General features: G+C 38.6%; 1 protein-coding gene across 1 annotated transcript in view; it reads right to left on the reverse strand.

The window, feature by feature from the left end:
- Positions 1-18,039, reverse strand: part of STK17A (serine/threonine kinase 17a) — a 28,392-nt gene extending 10,353 nt beyond the window's left edge. The window contains exons 1-3 of the mRNA XM_080340480.1: positions 17,727-18,039; positions 9,534-9,746; positions 2,677-2,821 (exon numbers count right to left, since the gene is read on the reverse strand). Coding sequence (XP_080196606.1) covers positions 2,677-2,821; positions 9,534-9,746; positions 17,727-17,899 — 531 coding nt within the window. The 5' untranslated portion in view covers positions 17,900-18,039. The remainder of the gene's footprint in view (positions 1-2,676; positions 2,822-9,533; positions 9,747-17,726) is intronic.
- Positions 18,040-26,155: the final 8,116 nt, after the last annotated feature.

The raw sequence follows: 26,155 nt of genomic DNA on the forward strand, positions 1-26,155 counted from the left end.
ATACTGTCGAGTGATACTTAATTTGCACTCAGTAGCACTATATTAGCTCTTTCTCCCAGTCAAAACTGGATTACATGATTAGATTTTGCTATTAAAAACAAGCTATTTTTCAATGATCTTTCCGAAGAACCATGTCTTTGGAAAGAAATGATCAGGTGACAACCCTGCTAAACCACATAAAAATACCTCATTTTTTTCTGCAGTGTTTAGTCTCATAGGAAAAATCTTGCATCTATTAAGGAGGCAGACAGAAGCTAAAGTAAGTTAGCTGCCAGTGTCATAGATCTGGTTGATTAGACTTATAATACAAAACTACAACAACAAGCTGATAAACACATCCTGACAACCATTTTGACCTAAATTCTTTCGGGCATAGAGCCTTTTTTCAAGGTGCAACACAGGGAAACTGGATGGACCTTTCCAAAGGTACTTGTACCAGACAAATGAAAGGGAAACCTTTAGAGAGCCAAAACTAACAGCACAAGCAAAACATTTTATTATGTATTTGTAAACGTTTTGATATTGGCGAACACCTTGCTCACCAGCAGTACACTTTGCATGAGTCTTCTAAATGTCAGCCCACAAAACCAAGTATTTAGTAAATTCCACGGTGCTGTAAGCACTAGGTAGTGTGAGCCACACTACACAAGAGAAGATGGTTTGAGGCCATAAACATGCTGCCAAAACCAGCACTAGCTTCCATTTTTCAGTTCCTTGAAAAATAGCCCCCCCCCCTTTTTTTTTTTTTGAAGTCTTGCAAGGCATGTAGGTCAATCAATCTTCTCAAGTCATGGTTTTTAATCCTATAGTTTCTATCATCCTTATTTGCCAATATTCTGAAGATTTTTCTAAACCTTATTTTGCAGAAGAGTCTCATATATCATCAAAGTGATAACACTGTAATTAGAACTCCTATTAAGATCCACTTTTCAAAAACACATTGCACACTGCAATAACGTATAAACATATTAACTTGAATACGAGACAATTTGCTCTCCTAATTAATTTTTATAAGCTAGCAAAGCAATGCTGGATCTTTCATTGAGAACTGGAGATGCTCAATTTTATAGCACAAGTTTTCTGATCAGTTGCAAAGAGTTTTTAAGTAAGCTTTTCCTGAACTCTGAAAAAGCTGCCTGTCTACAAGCTGTAATCAACACTCCAGTCTACTTTTGCCACTAAGTACTGTAGTCAAATAAAGCACAACATATTTCTGATTACAGATACTCAGCTGATAGTGTTCAGGAACACCACAGCTTTAACTACAAACATGTATGAATACATACTGTCCATGAAAGACATTTTAATTTGCTTCAATTTGCAAATTTGCACTTTGCTTCAAGGACATTCAATGGAAATACTTTTGGCCAGCCATAGTACAGACACTGAATATCTCATGTAAAAGTGTACTGGAACTTTAAGGAATTCTAACTGCTCACTTTCAGTCCTTCTGAGTACTTATTCTCACATCACTTGCTAAAAATTTTCCATTAATTATTTTAATACAATTATTAAAATATTACGTGTATGACTAAATCAATGGACTACAGAGAATTTTAAAGGATTCCAGAGCTAATTTGAATAAATGGTTGGGAAACCAGGCAGGTGAGGTATTTGTGTGCAAATATTACTCATCATCTGCTTTAGCTGATGAATGGTGTATGATGTGCTAGGTTATATACTAAATATGTACAGCTTGATACTGGAATCTACTGGCAGCTTTGTACTACTGCCAAAAAGCAATTAAGTATAAGTAAGGATCTCAGCAACAGAACAGAAGAAACATGTAGCGGCTTACTACATACTTAGTAAATACGGTAATTGGACATGCAAAAAAAAAAATTCAAAAATTTTAATGCAAGATACTTTTCCTACTGCCTTGCTTAGTAATAATAAAGTAGTTCAACCTCAAAATCAGACTGTCCATATGACAGTACAAATGGAAGCTAAAGGAAATTAGTTGCAGCTTGTTGCCAATGGGAGATGATAGTTTTCTGGATCTGTGGTACAACCATAAACAACACTCTGATATTTGTAGGATGGCAACTGTATTTTTCTCTTCCTTTGGGTCAAAAGTATTTTTGAGCAAGAAAAAAATATTTACTCCAGTAAGTCATGATAATTGATATACCAATAGGGTGGTGGCCAACTGTTTGGCAGTAATTGACAAATATTTAAATTAACTTTTACAGTAATTAAAAAAAAATCCCTGAAGTGTGAGAAATACATTTAACACATTAGCATACTGTTTTCCAGTCCAGTATGAACACTTAATTCTGAAACATTATAATACCGCTGTCTCTGCCATCCTTCTGCTTCATTGAAACTCAAGTCAATACTAAAACCAACCTATTTTTCAATGATCATATAATACTCAGACATTTTTACTGCACTTTAAAAATGAGCCAAGTCTTATCCACAGTACTCATTTGCAATTTAGGGTGAAATGCAAATCCACTTTTGACTTAATTACATTTCCATTAATCAAACCAAGTTTATATTTGACATAATCATAGAAATACCCCAAAATGCCTGCAACCCCTCAAAGGTTGAATTTTATCCTTAGAAGAATAAGTAGATAAAAATTGTGTTAATTACAAATTAGTATTAGTATGACATATGACCAAGACGTCACCAAATAAGAAATTAATGAGAAAAATACAGCAACAACCTTACCTTTAAGTCAAGATGAACCACATTGTTTCTGTGCAAGAATGAAACTCCTTCTAAGATCTGCTTCATAAGTCGCTTAACATCTTTTTCTTTGAAGGCTTCCTCTCTTTCAGCCACACACTGGTCAAAGATTTCACCTCCAGCAGCACTATGGAACAATATGAATTCTATTATTTCAAATATTCAGTTATAGTACCCATTTTGTTCTATTTACACTATTTTATTTAGCATAAACAAGATCAGCAGGCACTGGCATTCAATAGTGATACTTTCAGTTATTCAACATTTGGCAAGCTTTTACTAGGAAGGCCTCTCTGCAGTGTGGTGGCTTTGGAGAGAAGCAAAGATGAGTCATTAGTCATTTAGGTTAGAGAATATGAGTACTACGGAAACTTTTGGGACTGTTTTGGAAACACTACTGACTATGCTTAAAGATGAATGCCACATTAGTTGGAGGGCAGTGTTTACATAGAAGATGTGCCTTTTACCATTTATGTGAAACCACCTGGAAATTTGGCCAAGGTGAACCTTTGTAAATGCAAAGCAAAACAGCCCCACCCCCAATCCTCCTCGAAATACTTTGTATGTGCTCAAAATTTTAAATGTAAAGTTTATAATTTGTTCTTGAGGTCTCTGGTACACAGGGATGCATTCGGTTTCTAAATGGCCTTCATCTAAAAATAGTTACGAAAATTTTAGCTCTTAGTTTGATTCCTCATCTTTTGTTTGTATAATTTAAATAAATAACAAAGTAACAATCCCCCCCCCAAAAAAAAAAACCAACCTACAGATGAATGAATGTTTTAAAGTACTCTGAAGCCACATGCAGTACTGTCTCCATATAAGAGTGACTCTAGAGAACAAAAATTGTTTCACAACATAACCATGTAGCATCTAAAGGAAAATGAGCAGAGCAGAGGCTCCATCTTAAAACAAGAATGGGCATTAGAATGGAACCATTTTGCATACGGATTGTTGAATTACTACTTAGCAAAGTATAAATGAAATCAACACATACACACTTTGTTCTGCATTAAATTCTATAATCATCCCTTAGTGAAAGATGTGAAACCCCCGAGGACAGGATCTTCTCCAGTTACCTCGAACTGTGACAAGCCAAACCTGACTTTGCACAAGCATTAATCATTATTGATGCACAGCCATCTATTCTGCCTATGCTTGCTCTTTTCTAATAAATTATATTACCTTGGCAATCCAAAAGACAGAGAGTGGTATTCAGCAGGGACGTAACAACAAATGAGAGTTCTATAAAAATGGTGAATTTAGATTATGTACCCACAAAAAACACAAATATACTCAATTTTTCACTTTGGCAATACTAACTGCTATAGTCGGAGGACCTGAAAATGAGTCATGGTTGATAATTTTTTGCTTTCTCAGATATTCTCATTATTTAAAATTCTTCCTGTGGAGTGTCTTACAAGCAAAAGGAATTTAAAAGAGGGTTATGTCTTTTTCTAAAGAGTTTTATATTTCTGTTCTATATTCTGGCATACTGGTACAGAAATGCAGTTTTATTTTTGAAACTAAGAGTTTCTTTTAAAAAAAGAAAAGTCCATGAAATAATTATTTTTCTTCATCCTTTATCAAAGATGATAGAACTCAAAATTGAAATCAATTTCCACCAAAGCAGCATTAATGCTTTAATTCCTCTAGAAGAATTGCATATGCCTGACACTTTATCACATCTTTCTTCAGTACATTTTTACTTAATTCAAGGAAAAAGTTAATAACATTTCAGGTTTGAACAGGTATATTATAATATTTTAAAATAAAATAAATTTTAAAATAATTCTTCTGAAAAGCAACATCATTTGGATCTTCAAGATAAGGATAGAAAAACATCTACTGTAGTCAAGAAATTAAACTTTCTCCTTTAAGAATTCCATAATATGTTACTTGAAGAATTATTTAATTCCTTGTAGCAGTAAATTATAACGTAAATGCGGTGGTAATATCTACTACGAAAATTACTAACACAATATGTTTTACAGTAACAACCCTGGGATTTTTCTGGTATTGCTTGGCCACTTAAAATAAGTGAAGCAGTACTTCTGCTACTTAATTCTATGTGAAATAGGATTTATTTCAACAAAGTTGCTGTTGTCAACCAGGGATCACACTGCATGTTTAATAGACTCTGCTGAAACAAAAATCAGCAATGGGGGGGCCTTATAAAGTCCTGTTTGCTATATGTTTATTCAGCAGACATCTGTTACAATTAAGTGACACTAATAAACATATTAGCATTGAAGTAGGCATCAAGCTAAAACATAAGCTACAGAGAATTTTAATATTACCCTTAAAGTTTCACATGGAAAGGTAGTTTCACAGGCGATGTTTCATTTTTCAATCAACTTTACTAATTAGAACAACTTTTTCCAGACAATTCATTTAATCAAAAAATTACCCCATTCAAACAAGTAACTAGTGACCCTTTACAAGAACATGGGGAAATTTGTTCCTGCAAGTCTGTTTCGTGTATTGTTGCTGTGGAGTGAGCTTAACTGATCCACTTAAGCACAACAGCCAGCTTAGCTGTGAGCCAACCCAGTCACAAATGGTTGAAGTACAACATCAAAATGAACTCCAAAAAGATTCTCCCGCACATCTATGCCAAATTCTGCCAAGCTCCTTAACAATACTTTCAACTCTGTTATTTTGTATTGCCTAGCTGGAGTTTAGGGAAAAAACGTCAATCAAAACACAGAAGGGTTTTGATACTTGCTATGAAGGTATCACAGGCATGTCATTCCTCTGATTTCTGTACACATACAGACCAGGAGTTCTCTGGCGTTCACAACATTTACACATTTTTCTTCTAGGATCACATTTTCTATTAAGCTGTAGCTTTTCTAACACTCATTATAAAATAACTTTGCAAACCACTGGGTACCCCCACCCATCTCCATGCAAAATGTTCCCATAGGATAAAAGCAAAGAATTGTCCTTAGGACAAGAAAATCTCTAGGAAAACCAGCCATCTTAATCTGAAAAAAAAAAATTAATAAGGAAATATATAAGAGCACAACATATTGAAATCCAGTGTTACTTAGAAGGCATTATTTCTCCAGTATACACCCCCTTAGCTATTAACTTCTCTATAGTTTCAAGTGAAATCCAACTGCTCTTCATTAACAAAAAGCATGCTAACATTCTATTACTGCTTATCAGCATAAATGAGGTAAAAGTCATTTGGAAGGCCAGAGCATTAATCTTGGTTACAGTTATGTTGACTTTAAATTCAATAGAGACTGCTTGTCTTCCTTCAAACAGCTTAACAATGCACTGTATGGAATTCAGCGTCCTACTTTTCCCAAGGGTACTTAAAATACACCCGCACAGTCATTTAGCGTATCATTAGAAAAATATTGAAAAAACCTATTTCAGTGCATCTGAAAAAATTAAACATCCCCTCAGCTCTAATGGATCAGACATTAAGATAGTCTTCTGAAAGACTCAGAAGTACAAATCCACAGAGTACAGATACATAGATAACTTCCTAGACTACACTTGATTTCAAATGCTGAGTGAGAGCATATACAGTCTGCAAGGGTCAAAAATTTACTTCCTAAATGTTATGGTCTGCCAAAAGCCTTTATTGAAAGCATTGTCTTTGGAAGATAAATGGAAACCCATCTTCTGCTTTCTGTACACAGAGCTTATATTAAAGATCACACCAAGGTGGTTGTAACACTATCAGCAAAGGTTCACCTTTGCTACAGCTGACAGTCATACCTACCCTCCTTTCCTTGGCTCAGCACAACATTGCATAGTAAACAAGCAAGTGAATTTACTGAAAATTTTTCCAGTGTAAGGCTACCATAACATACCAATGTCTGCATAGCCTGAGAAAACTACACATCTGTATCTTATGAGAGGTTATATGGGAAGAGAAGCATCCAAATGCACTAAGTTGCAGATTCTGTTCTTTTAAGTTCTTGGTTCTCAGACAAATTATCTTTCTTTTTTTTTTCCTTAACCTTTCCAGTAAGGCAACCCAAGAACTGAAACACAAACAGAAGGCAACTGACACATTCAAATAGTTTTCCCCTAAAACTTTCTGAAGAGCTTCAGCTTTGATTTGAGATTGTCACTTAGAACAATTTGCTAATTGTCCTAATAGACACAATGCAAAGACTGGAGCAGCAGTTATTTCTGATTACAGTGGTTTTGCATCAAGGTTTATCTATTGAATCCTTTGTTAAATGACAGCAGACTCTTACTTTAACCAGTTGCACTTCCAGCGAGTAGGATAAGTAATATTCAGGACAACACAAGTAGTAACATTGTCCGGGTCTAAACAACTATAGGTTAAAAAAGCAATTCATCCAGCATCATCAAATAATCCGTATATTTTCCATATGATATAGACAACTTTTTTATTTTTTTAAAAAGTATAACAACAGTCTACTATATCTACACAAGACCCTGGCAGGTAATTATTCAGTTAAGAAGCTCTTCACAAAAGAATACTTAATGGCTTAGACTCTGAAGTTACACATACAGGTTTCTTTAATATTCAACCCACTAATACCATCTATCCCTTCCACAGATGTATAAATATACCGTGATGAACACATATAAAAAACCTCACCAGTTCTAAAGCATCAGATGTTCTGTTGCTCTTTCTTTCAAAAGAAACTGGAAAAAGCCAGGTACTTTGCATACAAATATTGAGCTTGAAAGTTATCAACTTTGCTTTTTTCTTTTTATATCTGATGTGTCAGGCTTCCCAGACTGTATCTCTACGTTTTTTTCAGTAAAAGTCCAGATTTCTTTTTCATTCAGTTTTCACTGATATATAGAAACCTGACTGACCCACAGATCAACTCCAGGCTTTACATGCTACCCCTTCAACTCCTGCTTAAATCCTCTGCTTCATGTCTTGTGCCGACAAACACAAATCAGAGACTGTTGTAAGGTTGGAGGCCGACAACCACCAATTTGCTACCTGCCAGCTGAAGCCGATACTGTAATGCCTCATTGCTTCCCATTCCTCAGCACTTAATATTAACAGTTAGTGGCCAATTTTAAGTTTGTTTTCTGTCAAAAGTTGATAGTGCTTGAAAGACAACCCTCTAGGAAACATTAATATTTCTCTTCATGAAGGCAAAGCACTAGGTGTCCTCCTCACCCCTTACGACAGATTCAACATCAAGACAAGAAACTTCAAAACCTTAGCAGATAAAGTTAGTGGCCAACAATTAAGTATTTGTTCTTCTCCTTCCCAAGATAAAGCATTTGCCACACAGACCATCGAGCTTAATAGAAACTGAAATGTCCTGGAGAAGCTTACAGTCTAGATATGACCTTTAATCCCCTGCATACAGAATGTCAGAAATTTACTAACCTTCATACCTGTTTTGTTGCAACATGTCTCTGGAACATGCTGACATTAAAGAAGCATCCAGACATACTGACTGGAGTCAGGGAATGGCTTTTTGTAATTTACAACTTAACACACAGCTATTTATCTGAAACAAGGTATGACTGTTTGATGCATATAAAAAACATAATGTTGCTAATTAGTGAACAACCTGGTGACTACTGAACAACCTAGTTAATACTTTGGAATTAAAATGTTTTGCAATTTTAAGAGAACTGAGCTATAAAAGAAAACAAGCAATTTTGGATTAAAATTATCACAAAACCCATTGATTTTCATTCTACCGCTCATGTCATATACTTATAGGATCCAGAAATTTAGACTGTATTCTAGTTAGATCTGTGCTGCTAGGGTTTAAAGCATGTATTTCTGAGTCTCCAATAGCAGCAGTTAAAACTCTAGAAGCTCTGTTACACCTTTGCATTATAACAGATACTTGAGTATCTCATAAATCGTGAATTCCATAAGGGCACAATCAAGCTGAAAAAACGTACTCTGGAAGGAAGATTGCCTTAGCAGACATACTCTGATTCCATTTCACTGAACACTAAAGATACAGTTTCTTTTCATATCTAAACGAGATTAGATTGGGACACAAGATTTCTCACTATTTCTTTTTGTTATCAAGCAAGAAAAGAGCTGTACAAACTAGATTTATCTTAGCAGACAGGTTAAGTAACTTCTGAACTCTCAAGCCTTCCTGTTCCTCTCCTAATTATTTAAAATCCATAAAGCTTGAACAGAATCTTAACAGTCATTTGACTGTCTCTTAACACCTACGTGTCAAACATATAAGCCACTGGCATATTATTAGATGAACAATCACAACAGCTGCAGAGACACCCACCTGGGCAAACCCGAGGAGGCAAAAAAAACCACACACACAAATGTAGAGTCAAGTTAAATGTCATTTGAAAGAAACTATTCTAGGTCAGAATCCTCTTCCTTTTTCTTTGCCAGAAAGATGATTTAGAGAGCTTTTCATTGCAGATCATAGGGGTTTTTGATAGTTTCTTTCTAACAATGAGGTTGCTTCAATACCCTTTTCAAAAGTGGTAAAAAAACCAAACAGATGTTTTGTCTGTTTTGTTGCAGTCAATGAAAGAAACTTCACTTTTTGAAGAGATGCTCATTGCAATCCTCTTATACAAGTAAGGAGTGTAGCCAGGTCATACTTAACTTAAGATTTTTTTTTAATACACAATTTATAGTTCAGCTTTGAAAGATACTACATAATGGAAAAATTTATTATAAGCTGCAGTAGTTATGAGACTGCGTATAATTTCTTGTAATACTGATTTTTGTAGCGGTTCTTTTTGAACTCATGCAAGTGTAACAGGCAAGCAATAAGATATTTTCACATTATTCATACAGACACACAGTATTTTTGCATTATTAGTTTTAAGCAAATACTGCAGAATGTTATTCAGGACTCATTAGTAGTACTTACTATTCCAGGACTAAAATCATCTCTGTCGCAGTTTCATAAACTTCATGCAAGTTAATGACCCAAAGGTTGCATTGTGCCAGCTCAAGGACTGCAATTTCGTGGATTATTTCCATCCGACAGTCTTGGCCCTTTCTTCTTTTTCTCATGAATTTTGCTGCAAACTCTCTTTCAGTGTCTTTCTGGATACATTTCCTCACCACTGCAAACTTTCCCCTGAAATTAAAGAAGAATTTAAAGTTAAAATTAAAATTAAGTCTCTTAATGACGACTTTAGTATCACCCTTATAATTTAACATTTCAGGAAACCTGAACTCAGTCACTGTTAATGGATACATTTAAATATGTTCTAAATTTACAAAGACGCCTTCCTGAGTGGTAACCCCTACACTTAAAAGTTAGCAATACTACAACTCAGAATGCAATTTAATCTCCACAGAAAATAGGGAATTAAAAAACCTATCAATTCAAGGAACCTGGATTTCAAAAATACAGAATAAATAATCTGTGCTAGTTCATAAAATTATGTCACCCTCAAAAATTTCATTAAAAAGCTGGAAAAAACAAAGTGTACAAATAGGCTTTTTCTACTTTCGGTGTCTACATCACAATAACCCAGTTAGTTTTCTAAAGTTTGCCACCATATTAAAGGCAACAGCAACCATCACTCTTATTGAATAACTGCTAAAAATCCTGCTCCATTTGCCATGTCATATCCAGACTCTGCTCTGTATTTTCAAAGATAGCACTTTGTTTTCACCATGATAGGTCTCAAATGATGAGTCAGTTCTTTGATTGTTTAACAGCTCTCAAAATTCCTTATTCTTAGTCTCACTGTGTAAGTAAGAAACATAGATAATAATAATAATAAAAAAAAAATAAGCACCTTGGCCAGCATAGAGTTTTTTAACAAAATTCTTGCAACAATGATAACATCAACACAGACACACACTGAGCAGAACTGAGCATAGTGCTTAACCCACATTAATGAGCGTCATCTCCATCCCTGACACAACACACAACCGATGAGTTACAGGAAGCCAGCAGGCTGGCTAAAACCACGCTGCAGCACTTATGTCAGAAGACTTCCCCACAGCATTTTGGACTGAAGTGTCTGCTCTAAACTTCCTTGCAGTAGAGTCCCACGCCACCTGCTCCACTAAGTTTCATTCATACAGCATGAATTCTTAAACCAAAAAAGCCTATTAATTAATCTGTAATCTAATGCAATGATGAATTATCATACTTTAAGGTACAGCAATCTTTTTTTAGTTATTACCATACATGTATAATGTTCATCAAATCTATCTCTTTACGCGAAAATAGTCTTATAAAGCTGCAGGAATTGCTTGAGGGTCTTTATTTTGATTCTTTATTTAACTGATCGAAGGGTTGTTGAAACAAAAATGATAGTCCTCATCTGGTTTGGAATACAGTTACATGAGCTTTGCCTTTCCTACCTCCAAGCTGCAGTTCACAGATTTAACCAAGTCTGCTCACGTCGAAGTTTTCCCCCTCACAGCTCCTAACCTATTGGCAGACAGCTATCCATGAAATGAAACTGCTAAAAGAAGCTGTGGTCAGCTTACTTAAAATAAGCATTTCTTTCAAAATTAGCCAGTCTAAATGAATGAAGTCAAATATGATCCCACAAAGTGGGTATTCGCTAGGCAATCTCACCAAAATAATCTGACTTGTAACCGCTCATACAACCACAGTTTTCCTCTAGGAATAATATTTCCCATAAGCACACATTATCTACAGCACAATAGGTACAAAGCCTAGATCAGAGCACAGCCCAGACGGCTGTGAAGGCAGACAAACAGTAAGAATATGCTTTCAATGTCTTCCATCCTGTTTCTTGGAATAAAGTTCTTAATTACTAATATATACATTAGGACAACATTACAGTTTTGCAAATGCATTAAAATAATACTATAGGATTTTGTAGCACTATGATGGTGTGGTCAGAAGATCACTATGAAATGTGTTAATAGAGTTACCACAGAACACCACAGGAGGAACAGACACCTAAAGGCTAACAACCTGCTAGGAGCCTGCTATGCATCTGTCAAAAAACACGTTGGAAGAAATAACAAACGTGTACAGTACAGACAGCTCATCAGGAAACACTGGAATGTGCTCTGAATCCCCAAAATATTGCATGGACAGTGTTTCTTTTAGGTAGATTTCTAGGAAGCTTGTGACATCAGTGTTGGTAGCTACAAGTAGAAACATCCCTCCAGTATTGCAATCTAAACCACAACAGAGAGCAACCCTCCCCATGTGGGAAGCAAAAAGGATTTTAAATTGCTCCAAATGAAGACATGCATCTGTACAATCTGTGTACAGTATAAAGGTATAAATTTATCAAAAGCGTTAAAATCCTTCCTGAAATTTTTAGCACCAAAAACAGCACAGGAAAAACAAACAACAAAAAAACCAAAACAAACCACTATTGACTACGCTGATAAGAAAAAACCAAACAGAAAACTGAAAGACTAACAGATAAGCTCTTTAACAGCAAATTTTTTTACTGCCTGGTAGATACTTAGCCTTTATTACCAAAAATCTAGACCCCTGGGTTCAGCCTTCTCTATTTTTTCTTAAATAGTCTCTGAATGAATGGTTTCCTTACGGTTGAATGTTGTCTTAGCTCAGAGTCAAAAGCTTTTAATTCTAGCACTGGTGAAGGACCTAGAGAGAGCAGTTTAGAAAAGTTTAAAATCACAATAATACAGCTTTCAAGAAGCATGGCCTTGCTTTGCATTGCATACAAACCCATCTGGAAGCATGTTAATTAGCCTAATGAGTAGCAATGTTGCCAATTCATTGCACATTAGTCACTGTGGAAATAAAACAGTATTCACCGGGCAGGAAGAAACAGCAAGAGCCACCACTGTGTGTGGCCACGCATGTCCTGTTTAGCTGCGCTGGTCAGAAGCCTGACAGGTGACGTAATTAAAAGGACAGGTTACACGGGAGTTCAGACAGCTGACAAATACTAATTCTTAGTTGTTTAAGACCAAGAATCCTGCCCAGATTCTTTATGGTTACACCTATAATTAGAGCTATTATAACTATAGACTGTAGAACTCATCTTTTCTGAATACAATCCCCCAAAAGATCAAACTTGGCAAACCTGACGTTTATAGCTAATGGAACTAATTACTGTGCAGCAATATAGATTCATGCCTGAAACAATTTGAGAGATCCAAATATATCACCCACTGTATGGTTAAGATAAATTTGTAGAGAATTTATTTTGATAGAGATAGAATAGTAGACAAAACAGATGGAAACAAGCTTTCCCATAAAGTACAAATGGCACAGGCTTCATTTTTGCTTTTCAGAACTCCTTATAAAAACATCCTATTAAATAGTGAAAATAGTATTAGATCAGAGCCCTGCTTGTTTAGCTGTATTGAGAAAAGCTAGCAGGGAGAACACTGCATTGAAGGAAGAGCAATATTGAGAGAAAATACTGAATGTGCACTTCCAAAGTTAAAAACTGACTATCAGTCATCCAAACGCAAACAAAAATTCTTTGAAGGGAGATATGAATAGGAAAGCAGAAGTAGTTCAGTCCTCACAAGAGTCTCATTCAAGAATTATGATTTCAGATAAATCATATCTGATTTCAAAGAAGCTCAATGTCATCTTTTCAGATCACCAACAGAATTAGCATTGTTTTATCTGGCATACATTATGGCTTAAAGCAAAAGCCTCAAATCACAAATCAAATGTCAAATCAGATAAGCAAGAACATTTAGGCCACACCAGTTAATTTTGGTTGTCATAAGCTCAGAAGAACAGAGAACTAACCTTACTTTAATAATTATGTTTAGAGCGACCAATAAAACCCTGTCACCGTGACAAATGCAGGAATAATAGCAACTCCTGCGAAGATATTTACTTTTCATAAAGTTCAGAAACATTCTCCAAGACCCACAAAACACTATGCAATTTATTACGTAACTCACATCAAACATTTTCTCTGAAGTGAGATTTTTTCCTTCCCTAGAATTTCTGATTTTCAAACAGCATGGTGTGGCATTCAATTTCTGCTGTTCAGAAATTATTTACTTGCATAAAGTTACTCTCAAATGGTGGAATCAACTACTTGCAACTCTTCATTTTCACCTCTTTTCCACTTTTACTTAGTTCCACAACTGTTCCACCCCAGCTGTGCTACTGCAGAGAGCAGCTGAGGACAGAAGTGTGACAGCATATACATTCCTACCGATGCACAAGATTGTACAGATGTCATGGGCCTCTAAGATGCACATTACTGAAAGCTGCCCGAGAAATAAGCAAGGTCATGCCAGAGTTTGTGGAAAAAAAGAAAAAAAAAAAAATCAAGATATGGGTTATCTGCACATGAAACTACAGCCAGTTCGCTAGTTAGAAACAAATAATATTTCCTTATTCTGTTCAGTGTCCTAAAATTATTAAATACTTGTTATTCTTAGCTCAGGTGGAGAGTGAGCTTGTCTGCTTTAATAAGAAACTGAGAATGATGAGCATCAACTGAATTGCACTTGACATACATTTACATATATGTGTTGCATACGTTTTGCTAGCAGAAGATTTCTTATTTTAGAGAAATAAGATGAATGTTGGCATCAAGAAAGGCCAGTCATTTACACCTTCTTCCAACCCAACTCTAGCACCAGGAGCATTATTTTCTGTACACAAATGATGATTTTCAATATGTACATAGCTTGTTTTACATTTAAAAAGAGTGCAATACTCCAGTGAGCTGAAGGATTAGTTGTCTAGTAATACTTTGTGTGCAATTAGTTAGAAGTTTTTTGTTGAGGAAAACGAGCAAAGCAACTAAATACAATTATACTAGATTCTTTAGAGAAGCTCTAGGTAATACAAAATATATTGTTCCCCATTTTACAGCACAATCATGGCTTAAGCATAGATGGTAAGTGGAAGAAGAGTTAAGCAATTGGTGCCTTGTCCTCTGCAAAGGTCACACTACTTCAAACTAACCTAACTCAAGCTAGCACCATCTGAAAACACTTAAGTCTGAGTGAGTTGATGAAAATGGCACCTTTAAAACACCCATCAGAGGTAAGTTCGATTTTAAACATCAGGCAGATGAAGATTTGTGTGAGAACATTCTGATTTTAGGACAGTAGAATTAATAAGGCTGTGAAGACTAGCCCAAAGTTTCATTTCATTAAAAAACCCGCCATTTCCATGTCATCTTAAGCAACTTAAATTCATTTCATTTCCAGAGTAGCCACTACAACCAAGTTTTCCGTATTTTTTCCTAAATTAACCTGGTTTTCCTCGCAGCTCTATTTCGATAGACTTGCAAAGGCCCATTCAGCTACTGAACAAGGCAGCAGCCTTCTGAAGCACATAAGCTTTGCAGTCTCAAAGCAGTTTTTCCCGCATGAGCAGAACTAATGAAGCCTGATTTCCTATGGCTTTGCACCCAAGTCCCTCTGGTGACATTGTGACAAGGTTCCTCCCTCATCTACAACTTTCAGCAATACTTCCCTGGGACTTCCACCTCTAACGTGCCACCAGCACCACCAGCCCCAGTACCTGCCTGCCCTGCACTGCTAGAACTAAAACACCTGAATGTTTTCCCATGTTCTCCCCTCTTCCCACCTATCACACACACAGGTGACAAGGAAACAGAGGACAGAGGCCCCAAGTGCCCAGGTGAGTTCAACATACACATATTGGCTGACTGGATGAGAGGCCAAAGAGCACACAAACCCACTGAGCCCATGAAGCGGTCTTACTCTCACTGATGGTGCTAAATCTGCTTTTTTGTCTCTCCCTGCTGTCAGTTTTAAACTCAGTTTATACAAGTGTTGTTATTCCCAAAACCTCTACCTAAAATGTAGCTTTTAAATTGTTTCCCCAATTCTGGGAAGTGGGATGGATGAATACAGAGTGTATCAACATTTTCCACTAGCAAACTCCGCTTTCAAATTAGAATTAAAATAGACTATGTTGTGTGTACAAAGACTGCTTTTCATCTGAGACTAAAATCTGTCATACCCGAGTGATCATTTTTTCAAGTTCTGTGTAAATATAAACTCTATGCATAAGCAGAGACTTACACACTTCATAAACACTCAAAAGTGAAACTATTTCTTTGAAGCATACATTATCAATAAAATGACAGAGACAGTTATAAGTGGCAGAGAGATTTTCCATTTACCACCTATGTTTTGTCACAACAACCTAGCAAAAAAAACCGTTTTGATGGGAATACTCAAACTGAGGTATCCACTTTTTTTATAAATGAAAAGGTAGTGACTTATTGAATAAAAAAAACCCAAGCACATACATTCAAATTTATACATTTCTATATTCTAAGACAGTGAAAACATTTGTGAGTTGAGGAAAGAAAAAGGTAGTAAGAACCAAAATATGTGCAACTGTTGCACAAAAACAAGACAAAACCTCAGAACAGTCACTTAACTCATTTTACTGTAACTACAGTTACAAAATCACAACCTTCATGCAAAGGTCATCTTTAAATGTAGTTCTGACCAAAAATGACTCCACACGAAAGCCATGCTGAGATTTACTTGTCTAAACTACAGACTAAGATTTGCTGTAGTACTTAATTCTTGTTCGCAGCATAAAACTAATAATTTAAGTTGTACTTTTGTGCGCCAGAAGGAAGCTCCATCTTGCCTCTTTTCTGATTAGCCCAATGAATATCATGCAGCTCTAAGAGAAGCTCTCACTCCATGGCAGAGTGGCAAAATATTTTCTGAAAAGTCATCTCATCTTCAAATTAAAAAAGACCCTGAAAAGTAGTGCTACCAAGACAACCTGTGCTGCACTGCTCCTGTGACTTCTTCACTGTTGCTTAGAATTTAGACTGTTTTGCAGTCTGCATTTAGGTAGCTTTGGTTTCCAGTCCCTGGACATTATGGTCACATCAAGCTTTCTCACTTTAGGCTTCTCCCACCTGCTTCCCATGTGAATGCTTTAGGCCACTATGTTTAAACAGGTATTATTCAAATAGTACACCAGAAGTATTAATTAAGCATTAAGCTGACACCTAGGCAACCTAAAAATTTGTTAGAGGTACGTACAGCAGCTACATTTGTTTTGAAACTTCTCTTTAGCTCCAAAGGAGCTGTTGGTGCTGCTGTATAAGCTGAGCTACACAGTTAGCATAACTTGCAAAAGAACATGCACCAAGGAGTGTATCTTGCCATATATCCTATGGCATTTAATCTAATCATCTTTATCTGAATACTGTTTAGATAAAGTACACGTCAGTAAGAATACTATAATCCTTCTAATAAGTGACAATTTCAGACAAAAATACTGGTTTAGTGGTGCTGAAATTCCATGTATATGGTTCCCGAGATGCAAAAACCTTTTAATGAGACTTTCTGCCTCAAGCCCTGCTTGTTATCAGTCAGGTGTTGAAATTATACATCAATTAAACATCACCTGTGCAGTCACTTTCAAGCTCTTTTTTTTTTTAACCACTTTTAAAATATTTTCAAAAGTCCCACCATTACTCTCAAGCACATGCTACTACAGACTAGTCTTTTCTAGGCTTGTTTTCCCCTATGTCAAAGCTTACAAAGCTCAAGGAAAAAGAAAAAAAAGGCAGGTTTCTATCTCCAAGGGAAATCTCTAAGGCAAAACTCTCTACTCCACACTGGCTCCCAAGGAAGAGCACAGTCTCTCCCCAGCCGGCTTCCCAAGGCTGAGGATGACTTGTTGGCCAGCCGGAGGGACAAGCAGCTGCGGCCAGCAGCTGGGGCACAGCTGCCTCCCAGCACCCCTTCCAACCAAGCCAGACACCACCCGGCCAGTGCGATGGGCACGTCCCCGGGGCTGACTGCCAGCAGGGCGAGGCGAGCAAACAGCAGACAGGGCAGCGAGCCCCTCGCTCCCCGCTCCCGCTGTCATCCCACACAGGGCAGCATAGGAAGCGGCAGCAGGTGACAGCGGCTGGTGAGCTCCTGGCAGCGAGGGGCGAGACGCGGAGCAGAGCAAAGGCACCGACTGGGTTCTCAGCCTCTCAGGCTCCGCCGCGGGCACACGGCTTACGCCCGGCGCTTCGGGCGAGCGGAGCCGCCGGGGAGGCCGCGGGGGGACACCGGACACACCAGACACCTTCTCCCTACCGCCGCCCCCGCATCCCGGGGACGCGCCGGCAGCGCCAGCCGCCCGCGGCGCGCTCACCTGCCGAGCTCCCTGCCAGGGCTGAGGCTGTAGCGCTCCTGGAAGGGCTCGGTGCGGATGGGCGTGCGGATCTCCGTCAGGAAGCCGCCGCGCCGCCGGCCTCGGCCGGGAGTGGGCTGCGGCGGCCGGTCGGCGCGGGAGCGGCCGGGTGGCGGCTTCTCCTCGGGGCTCATAGCGCGGGGCGCCGACTCCTTCCCTTCCCGGCTCGGTCTGTCTCCCCGCCGGGCCGGGCTCCCCTCGGGCGGCGGGTGCGCTCCCGACCGCGGCCGCTGCTGGAGGAGGGCGGCGGGCAGCACGCGCCGCGCCGATGGGACGGAGGGGGCGGGGGCTTGGCCGCGGGGCCCCGCCCTCTAACACCTCACCTTGGTGGAGGGGTGGGCGGGGCGGAGGGAACGAGGGGCGGGGCGCCGCGCGGTGCCGCGAGGAACGGTTGCGCAGCGCCGCCTGCCGACGGCCCTGGGGAGCAGGGAGGGAGGGGAGTGATAGGAGGGTCGGGAGCGGGGGCCCGCGGACCCTCCCGCCAAGTGGCGACTTTTAAATAGTCGTAAAGCCGAGTGACCTGTTGTGGGTGTCAAGAGGATGGGGCCAGACTCTTTTTAGTGGTGCCTAACGACAGGGTGAGGGAGGTTCTCCTCCCCCTCTACTCTGCCCTGGTGAGACCACATCTGGAATATTGTGCCCAGTTCTGGGCCCCTCAGTTCCAGAAGGACAGGGAACTGCTGGAGAGAGTCCAGCGCAGGGCAACAAACATGATTAAGGGAGTGGAGCATCTCCCTTATGAGGAAAGGCTGAGGGAGCTGGGGCTCTTTAGCTTGGAGAAGAGGAGACTGAGGGGTGACCTCCTTAATGTTTATGTAAAGGATGAGTGTCACGAGGATGGAGCCAGGCTCTTCTCGGTGACAACCAATGGTAAGACAAGGGGCAATGGGTATAAACTGGAATACAGGAGGTTTCACTTAAATTTGAGAGAAACTTCTTTTCAGCGAGAGTGAGTTTATAAATATGTTTATATATATAACTAAATGTTTATAAATATGTGAAGGGTGAGTGTCACGAGGATGGAGCCAGGCTCTTCTCGGCAACAACCAATGATAGGACGAGGGGCAATGGGTACAAACTGGAACACAGGAGGTTCCACTTAAATATGAGAAGAAACTTCTTCACAGTGAGGGTGCCGGAGCACTGGAATAGGCTGCCCAGGGAGGCTGTGGAGTCTCCTTCTCTGGAGACATTCAAAACCTGCCTGGACACATTCCTGTGTAACCTCATCTAGGTGTTCCTGCTCCGGCAGGGGGATTGGACTAGATGATCTTTTGAGGTCCCTTTCAGTCCCTAACATTCTGTGATTCTGTGATTGTGTGAGGGGCAATGGGCACAGACTGAAGCATAGGAGGTTCTGTCTGAATAGAAGGAGAAACTTCTTTACCTTTTCAACCCCAACCATTCTGTGATCCTGTTGTTGGCTCACCTGGCACTGCCGTTAGGACTTCGCATCTGTGCGACCCAGGAACTGGTTTCATGGGTGCTCAGGTGTGGCCTGAGGGAGTGGTAGGACAGAAGGGCAAATCATAAGGTAGAAACCACAACAGCTGGCTGTGATGGGCATGCCCTTGTGGGGAAACAGCCCCCAGGCCCCATGGGGACATTGGGCTGCAAGGCTGAGGGGAGGTGAGGACAAAAGGGGTAGCATCATGTCTGAAGGGGTCAAGTACCCCTGAGCCTACCTGATGAAGTCTTGGCCTCTGTGGTGTCTGTGGCACAAGCTCTAATTAAGCCTTTCCCATGGCTGGGGCGTACTTGGCTCCTCTCCTCCATGCATGCCTGAGCTCCCAGTGTTTGCATGAGGTGTGTAGGAACTCCTTCCAAATACCCTTTTGTCCAGGCTGGTGGAAATTGTCTCATGGATTGAGAAACGGCTGTGCTCCTCTCACTTCACAAGCTCTTCACTGACTGGCTTACTTAATGTACATGTTTAAGAGACTTATTCAGCCATTTATCAGGGCAGTGCTTTGGCATTTGTCTCCATTAAGGTCACAGAATGTGTTTGCCATTGCCTGCCAATATCTAGAGCACAGTGGAGACGAGACTAATGAGGAAACAGGCCAACAAACAGGAAGGGATCGAGCCCAAACCCCAGTCATTGATTAGGGATGGGAGTACAATTGCTGATGAGGCATTTTGCTGGAATTCCCTCATTCACCCAATTTGCAGAAATAAATACTTTAGCAATAAACTCCAGAACCAGTATAGAGAGTAATGGATGGTTCAAGACCTACAATATCAATGTGCTTCCCAATCAGAGCATTGCTTATGCTTCAGCAGGGACAGACTTACTGTTGAACAGTAAAACTTGGATTAAACGAGGGTTAAGAAATTATTACATCTGAAAGTATGTATTAGAGGCATTTACTATGGAGAAAAGATTGTTTCCTGAAAAGCAGATCATGTCTTATGTTAATCCTAAATGAAGTGTTTGGATACTTAATTCTTATTATATTTTCTACTTCTTTACTTACTTTCAAAACCACATTTTCCTGGGGCAGGAACCTGCAAAAAAAAGGATGCAAAGGAGTGCAATTACTGATTCTGGAATATGAACAGACCTTCCTCAAAATACTTTGGGATTTTTAAGGTTCTCTGCTCATATTTTAAATAGATCAAAAGTTTTAGATTATTAAATGCCTTCAAAAATCTAGCATTTGGTTCTGTTTGGCTTACATTTTTTTTTCCCCAGATGCAGTTATTCAGAAAAAATTAAGATAGATTTCTAACTTATGGAGAGTTTTGAGTATATTGCTTCCTCCTATCTGGAATTTCTTTTTTTCCTTACAGTATGTAAGCTTAACTATTTTTCTCCCATAGCATGAAACTACCAAAGACATGAACAGTGTCTTAATACAACAGGAAGATGGGTTTGTTCCATTCTTTAAAAGAATTATCCACAGAATAGGAAGACAATGACAAAAAGAAAAATCGTGCTTTACTTTCTTGAAAACTGAGAAAATAAAATCTTTTCCCACAAATTCCTATGTACTAGCCATACCACAGACTATGCTTTGTCCAGTCACACCAGAATTTTATGGACCCAATATATGCTGTATTAGTTTAATTTTTCTCTGTAGAAAGAATAAACATAAGCTTTATAACTCACCTATATATTAAAACACTGATAGCCTTAAATACTGCAACATGTTCGTGCTATCCACACAGGGAGAAACATATGCAGATATGAATAAAACTTGATTTATTTAGAGATAAGCTAACAGACATTTTGCTGGTTACTCTCATATGCTACCTACTGGAAAAAAAAAAAAGAAGCTTTTTTTCTGTTGCTATATGCTCAGTTGCACTCAGATGGCATAACATATATTGATTTCTGCTTGTACAGATAACATTAACTGGTTTACATTGAATATTTTTTTTTCTTTTCTACCAGTAGCATTCAAGGAATTCATTCTCATGAGCTGTGTTTGATCTGCAAGCTAAGAAGTTGGAGGTGAGGTGGAAGACACTAGCACAGGTACTCTGTTTAGAAGAATGTCCTTTTCAATTTATGCCCGCATGCACTGGAGTTAAAGAGCAATTTCAGTTCTGCCCTGAAGAGGTGGATCAAATGTGTTGCACAGGGCTATTAGCTTTGCTGAGTTCTATCAGTGTGACTCTAGCTTTACCTTCACAGGACTTGGCTCTTCCCAATATGAATATATTCAGGCAACTTGTACATGATGGAAGATATACCCTATATCATCATCATGGTCCATTTATAACAGAAATATGGAATCTAACCATCAGTAGCTCAGCACATATACATAATTTAAGGTTGTTTATCAGGTGCTAAGTTCATCCTTTCTACTTCCATAATGAGAGAAAAACTTGATCTTCTGTGGCAGGAATTTCTGCAGGCTGCTTAAATTCCATATGAAGCTATCTTTTTTGCATTGATGAGCTACTTATGTCTTGATGTGATTGTTTTACATATGAGGCAGCAGGAAGAGTACACATTCCTCACCTGGGGTGCTTCACTCCTGTATTCCTCAAATGCTTCCGGTCATCAAGTAAAGTCACTTACACAACAGCTTCAAGTACTCAGCACCCCTGAAAAATGGTCCCATGCTACACTTCTGTACAAACTGAGATTTCTTACTACCTACAACAAAAAAATCTCCACTTTTCCAATTTAAGGAAGGAAAGCACAGCTCCACTAAGTGGCAGCACTAGGCATCATTAGTGCCAGCTTTGTTGAGTTATTTTTATATTTGTAAGAGATTTAATATAGACTGCTGCTCAGGTAGCAATAATATGTATGCCTCTTTTTTTTGCTCATAGTGTTTGATTTTCTCATTTCCAGAACAGGTGAATAAACTTATGCTCAGAGTTACCTTTCCAAATACTTTCACAGGTTAATATTTTGCAGAAATGTCAATTTAACATGAGTTTTACATATAGTATAATAACATCAATTTATGAGTTGAAAAAAAATTAATACGGTCTCCATGCATTCTTTTGGGTGCTCCTCCGATCACTTTCACAGCTTCTATGCAGTGCCACAGCAGTCCCAAAGACTATTTTATCGTTCACAAACTAGATAGACAATATTTTACAAAAACCACAGTGCATCCCTACTTATTTTGTGTCCAGAGCATAAAGATAATCCATTATGGTTTGTACATTGGGAGGACTGAAATATGTAGTTGATGAACAATTATGATGTTCAAAAGTCGTGGTGCATGCTTTACATACCATAGTAGTAGGAGTTAAGCTCTACGGTCCCAGTTCTATGAATCAATGCACGAACCACTAAAGCTGTTAACTTACATGCCAAAAGCAGGAAAGTTTATATTCAATTGCCAAAGATGCCAAAGCTGTCAGTAAACATGTCCTCACGCATTGTAAATATAATCTTATATGGTAATTTGTATTACTATTTTCAGTCATTTTAAAGTCACTGATCGTACTTAATACTAAGACATACCTAATAGGTACTGAAGTCAAATCACAGCTTGTAACAACGTTCCTGAGCAGATTCCAGTGCTGCCCCAGCTGCATTCCTGAAACGCTGTTATCTAAATATGATGACTCCATGTGGCATGCTGGTTAGGTACCTACACTGCTTTGTCTACGGACTGAAGCGTATTATGTGTTGAAAATAGAAAAGTAGAAGCATCTGGAATTTATTTTTGTATGTTGTTTTGACTCTGGAAAACTAGCATTAGGAAATCGCACTCAACAATAGTTCTTTAACTGATGTCTGTGGTCCATTTTGAAACTGACTGAACATATTTTCAGTGTCACACTGCAGAGTATTCACAGCATTAGTTTTCTTACAACTGATTCATTTTGGAACCGGGAAACAAATAACCCAAACCAGTCTTTTATTTTCATACTGAAAAATGTAAAAGGTGAAGGTATGTCTCTAAAGTGTATTACTCTTCAGAGAAGGAAAGGCAAGTGAACTTAGTATTACTATTGTTTATCATTGACATAGAAAACTTTCCCATGCAGCTCCACTATCTTCTTATACCATAGGAGTTAATTATATGAAATCCTAAGTGCCAGCAAGTCAGGAAAGAAACCCCATCATCTTTGTGTTCTGCAGTGACTTCTGTTCTTTTCAGCCTCGAAGAGCTGTAACATAGCACTGTGGGGATGAGCTAAAGTAAAAACAATATAAATGTGCTTTATACCAAAGCCTAATCTAAATAAGAATTGGGGCTTTTGTTTTAGGTAGAATCGTGTATCATTTTATTTCTTCAAAATTTAATTCCAAGAGGGTAGGAACTACACAAACAAAGCCACATACTCTTCATTTTTATATACCCATGAAAGGTATTTTGAGGCAAAAGCAATTTTGAAAGTTACCAGAATTAAATAAAAAAATATTAAGTGTGGCTTTGTAGCTCAAGGAAGATTTATGATTAGAGGAGGCACAGCAGATCCTTTGTCACTTTATTGTCCAGTCAGGCCTCTTATACAAGAACAAACTTCAGGCCACAAGTGGATTTATTGTCCACTGTAGTGAAAAACCATGGCTTTACTACTACAGGGTGGGAAGGGATTGTTATTGATTTGTAATATCCTGTAAGATTATGGAATTTTGCTAGCAGGCCAGGAAAGACATTTGATGTACATATGGAGGCTTCACTGTATTTTAACAGAAATTCAGTAACATAAGTCATAGAATGGGTTCTGGTAAAAGACATAGTTGCAGTCACATAATGGATTACTGCTGCAGAAACTGACATATCCTAAAGATCAGCAGCTCCTCTCACTGCTTTTTAGTAAATATTGATTTTTCCTGCCTTTATATGTGAAAAATTCAGATAAATGTAGCTTAGTATCACAAATACCTTCTCCCTCCGCTTCCTCCTCACACACCTGCATGATCACACAAACAAGTTTTGAATAAAGGCTGCACTGTGAGACCCGGATTTCTTGAGCACGTGCATGGGAAGATGCTACTCTTGCCACCACCACTGTCCCTGCCGCAGGACAGTCAGAGCTGGCCTGGGGCTTGTGGGCCTGTGCTCCTCCACACATGAAATGTGAAATGCCGTGCTGACTGCAGAAGGTCTCTTAAGAGTTGTTACAGTCACACAGTTTCACATTTGCTACTGATGTGTCTTGTGCAAGATATGCTTACCATTTCTGTTGAAATTTCTTCCACGGGTTTGTATTTTTCTTTACAAAAACTGCTCCTCATATTTAAGCTTTCCCATCCTTCATATTGTACCATGATCCCTCATGAGGTGCCCTTTATGTAAGAAAACAGGTATGGTCAGCAAGGTGTCTGCTGACTCTGTATCTGAGGTGTGTTAATCTATTCTGGAATGTGCAAATGAAACACGCCTGAGATATTAGAGTGAAGAGCAGTAGAGAAATGGGTGTGACATACTGAGAATGCCAGAGCATCTTGCTATGTATTTCCTGTCAACACTTAATGCAGACCCAGCACATGCTATTAAGAAATCATCTTCACACTTGCATTTCATGCCTATAATGCAGTAATTATACCTAGAAGCGAGGTATGTATAAGTAGTATATACATCTCTTTTGTCCCTCTGTTTGTCCAGACATTTTCTAGAGTGAGGAGTAAGGTCACATGCTTTCAAAGGCAGGTAGTCTAGGAGAACATGGGGGATTTGGTTATGCACACTCTTTGGACAGCCTCAAGTTTTAGACATGTACCCTGAACAACTGGACAAAAGCAGTGGAAGAATGTGACTGCAATGATCAGAAAGGATAAGACACTGGAAGAGCAATTCCTTAAATCAGTGGACTTTCACTAGCGCCAGTTTCCACTCACTGCAGTAAAATACGTCCTCTACGAAATAAGTTATTTGTAATAGACAGTCCACACAATGCCATAACAAAGTGATTTTATTGACATTCCTCTATAGTGTTATGGTTGAATAGAAAGCACAGCCTGAGTATCATGTGACATTTTTCTGTCAATATAAGCAAAATCAGTCCAATAATGAGGACCTTTCCTGCCATTGACTTTATGTAGTCTTTAACAAAAACCATAACAGACATTTCTGTTGGATAAATCGGAAGCTGCAGGGAATTTGGCTAATGGTACAATATTTACTATACCTAGTATCTACTATCTACAGGCATCTGTTTTTCTACTAGAACAAAGGAACTACATGACTCACTAGAGAGAAAGTAACAATCCAATCTTTTGGACCTTGTGATAACTGGAAAACCTATCCCAGACTTAGTATATTGCAGTCTTTTATTTTATTTTTTTTTAAATAATGAACACTGAGGTACAGCAAGAATAATAATAAAAAAGCACCGCATTTGTTGTAGAAAGATCTGTTGGTCTGCATTTGACTGAAAGTGTTTAATCTTGACTGGGAAGCCCTATTAATAGTACTATGGAGACAGGACAAATAATTATTATTTCAACAGAAATTAAACAAATCTCCAGTCAAATTTGTCCTTCTGGAATTCCATAGACTGTCACAGGATAAATAGCAAAGGATGAGCTTAACTCATCCTCTGTCTGTGTGTATTTTAGCTTATCTCGTTTGATTTTCATGTCCAAATTCAGTATCCTACTGTTTTCAACTAGAGGTATGTCAACTATTCGTTACAGTGAACTAGAACAACAAAACACAAACTGAACAAGCACCGCCTCTCCCCACAGGCTATATCTCTCACAGACTAGACTACGAACTCAAACCTTAGCTACAAGTTCTTTGAAAAATTCACGGGCACTTGAGCAAACTGGGTGAAAAAAGTCCTCTGTGTCAGACCTGTACAAAACTCATGATCTCTCTGTTAGATGCTCAGCGTAGTCTGGACCACTCACTTCCGGCCTTGTGATAGCCACAAATCCTCCTAGAACATAAAAGTCAAGTTCCGAACATGCATAGCCACATGATTGAAATTGAACACTCCTGTAATGTACTGCAGACTGAAGT

Source organism: Nesoenas mayeri (genome assembly GCF_963082525.1).
Source record: "Nesoenas mayeri genome assembly, chromosome: 2".
NCBI lineage: Eukaryota > Metazoa > Chordata > Aves > Columbiformes > Columbidae > Nesoenas > Nesoenas mayeri.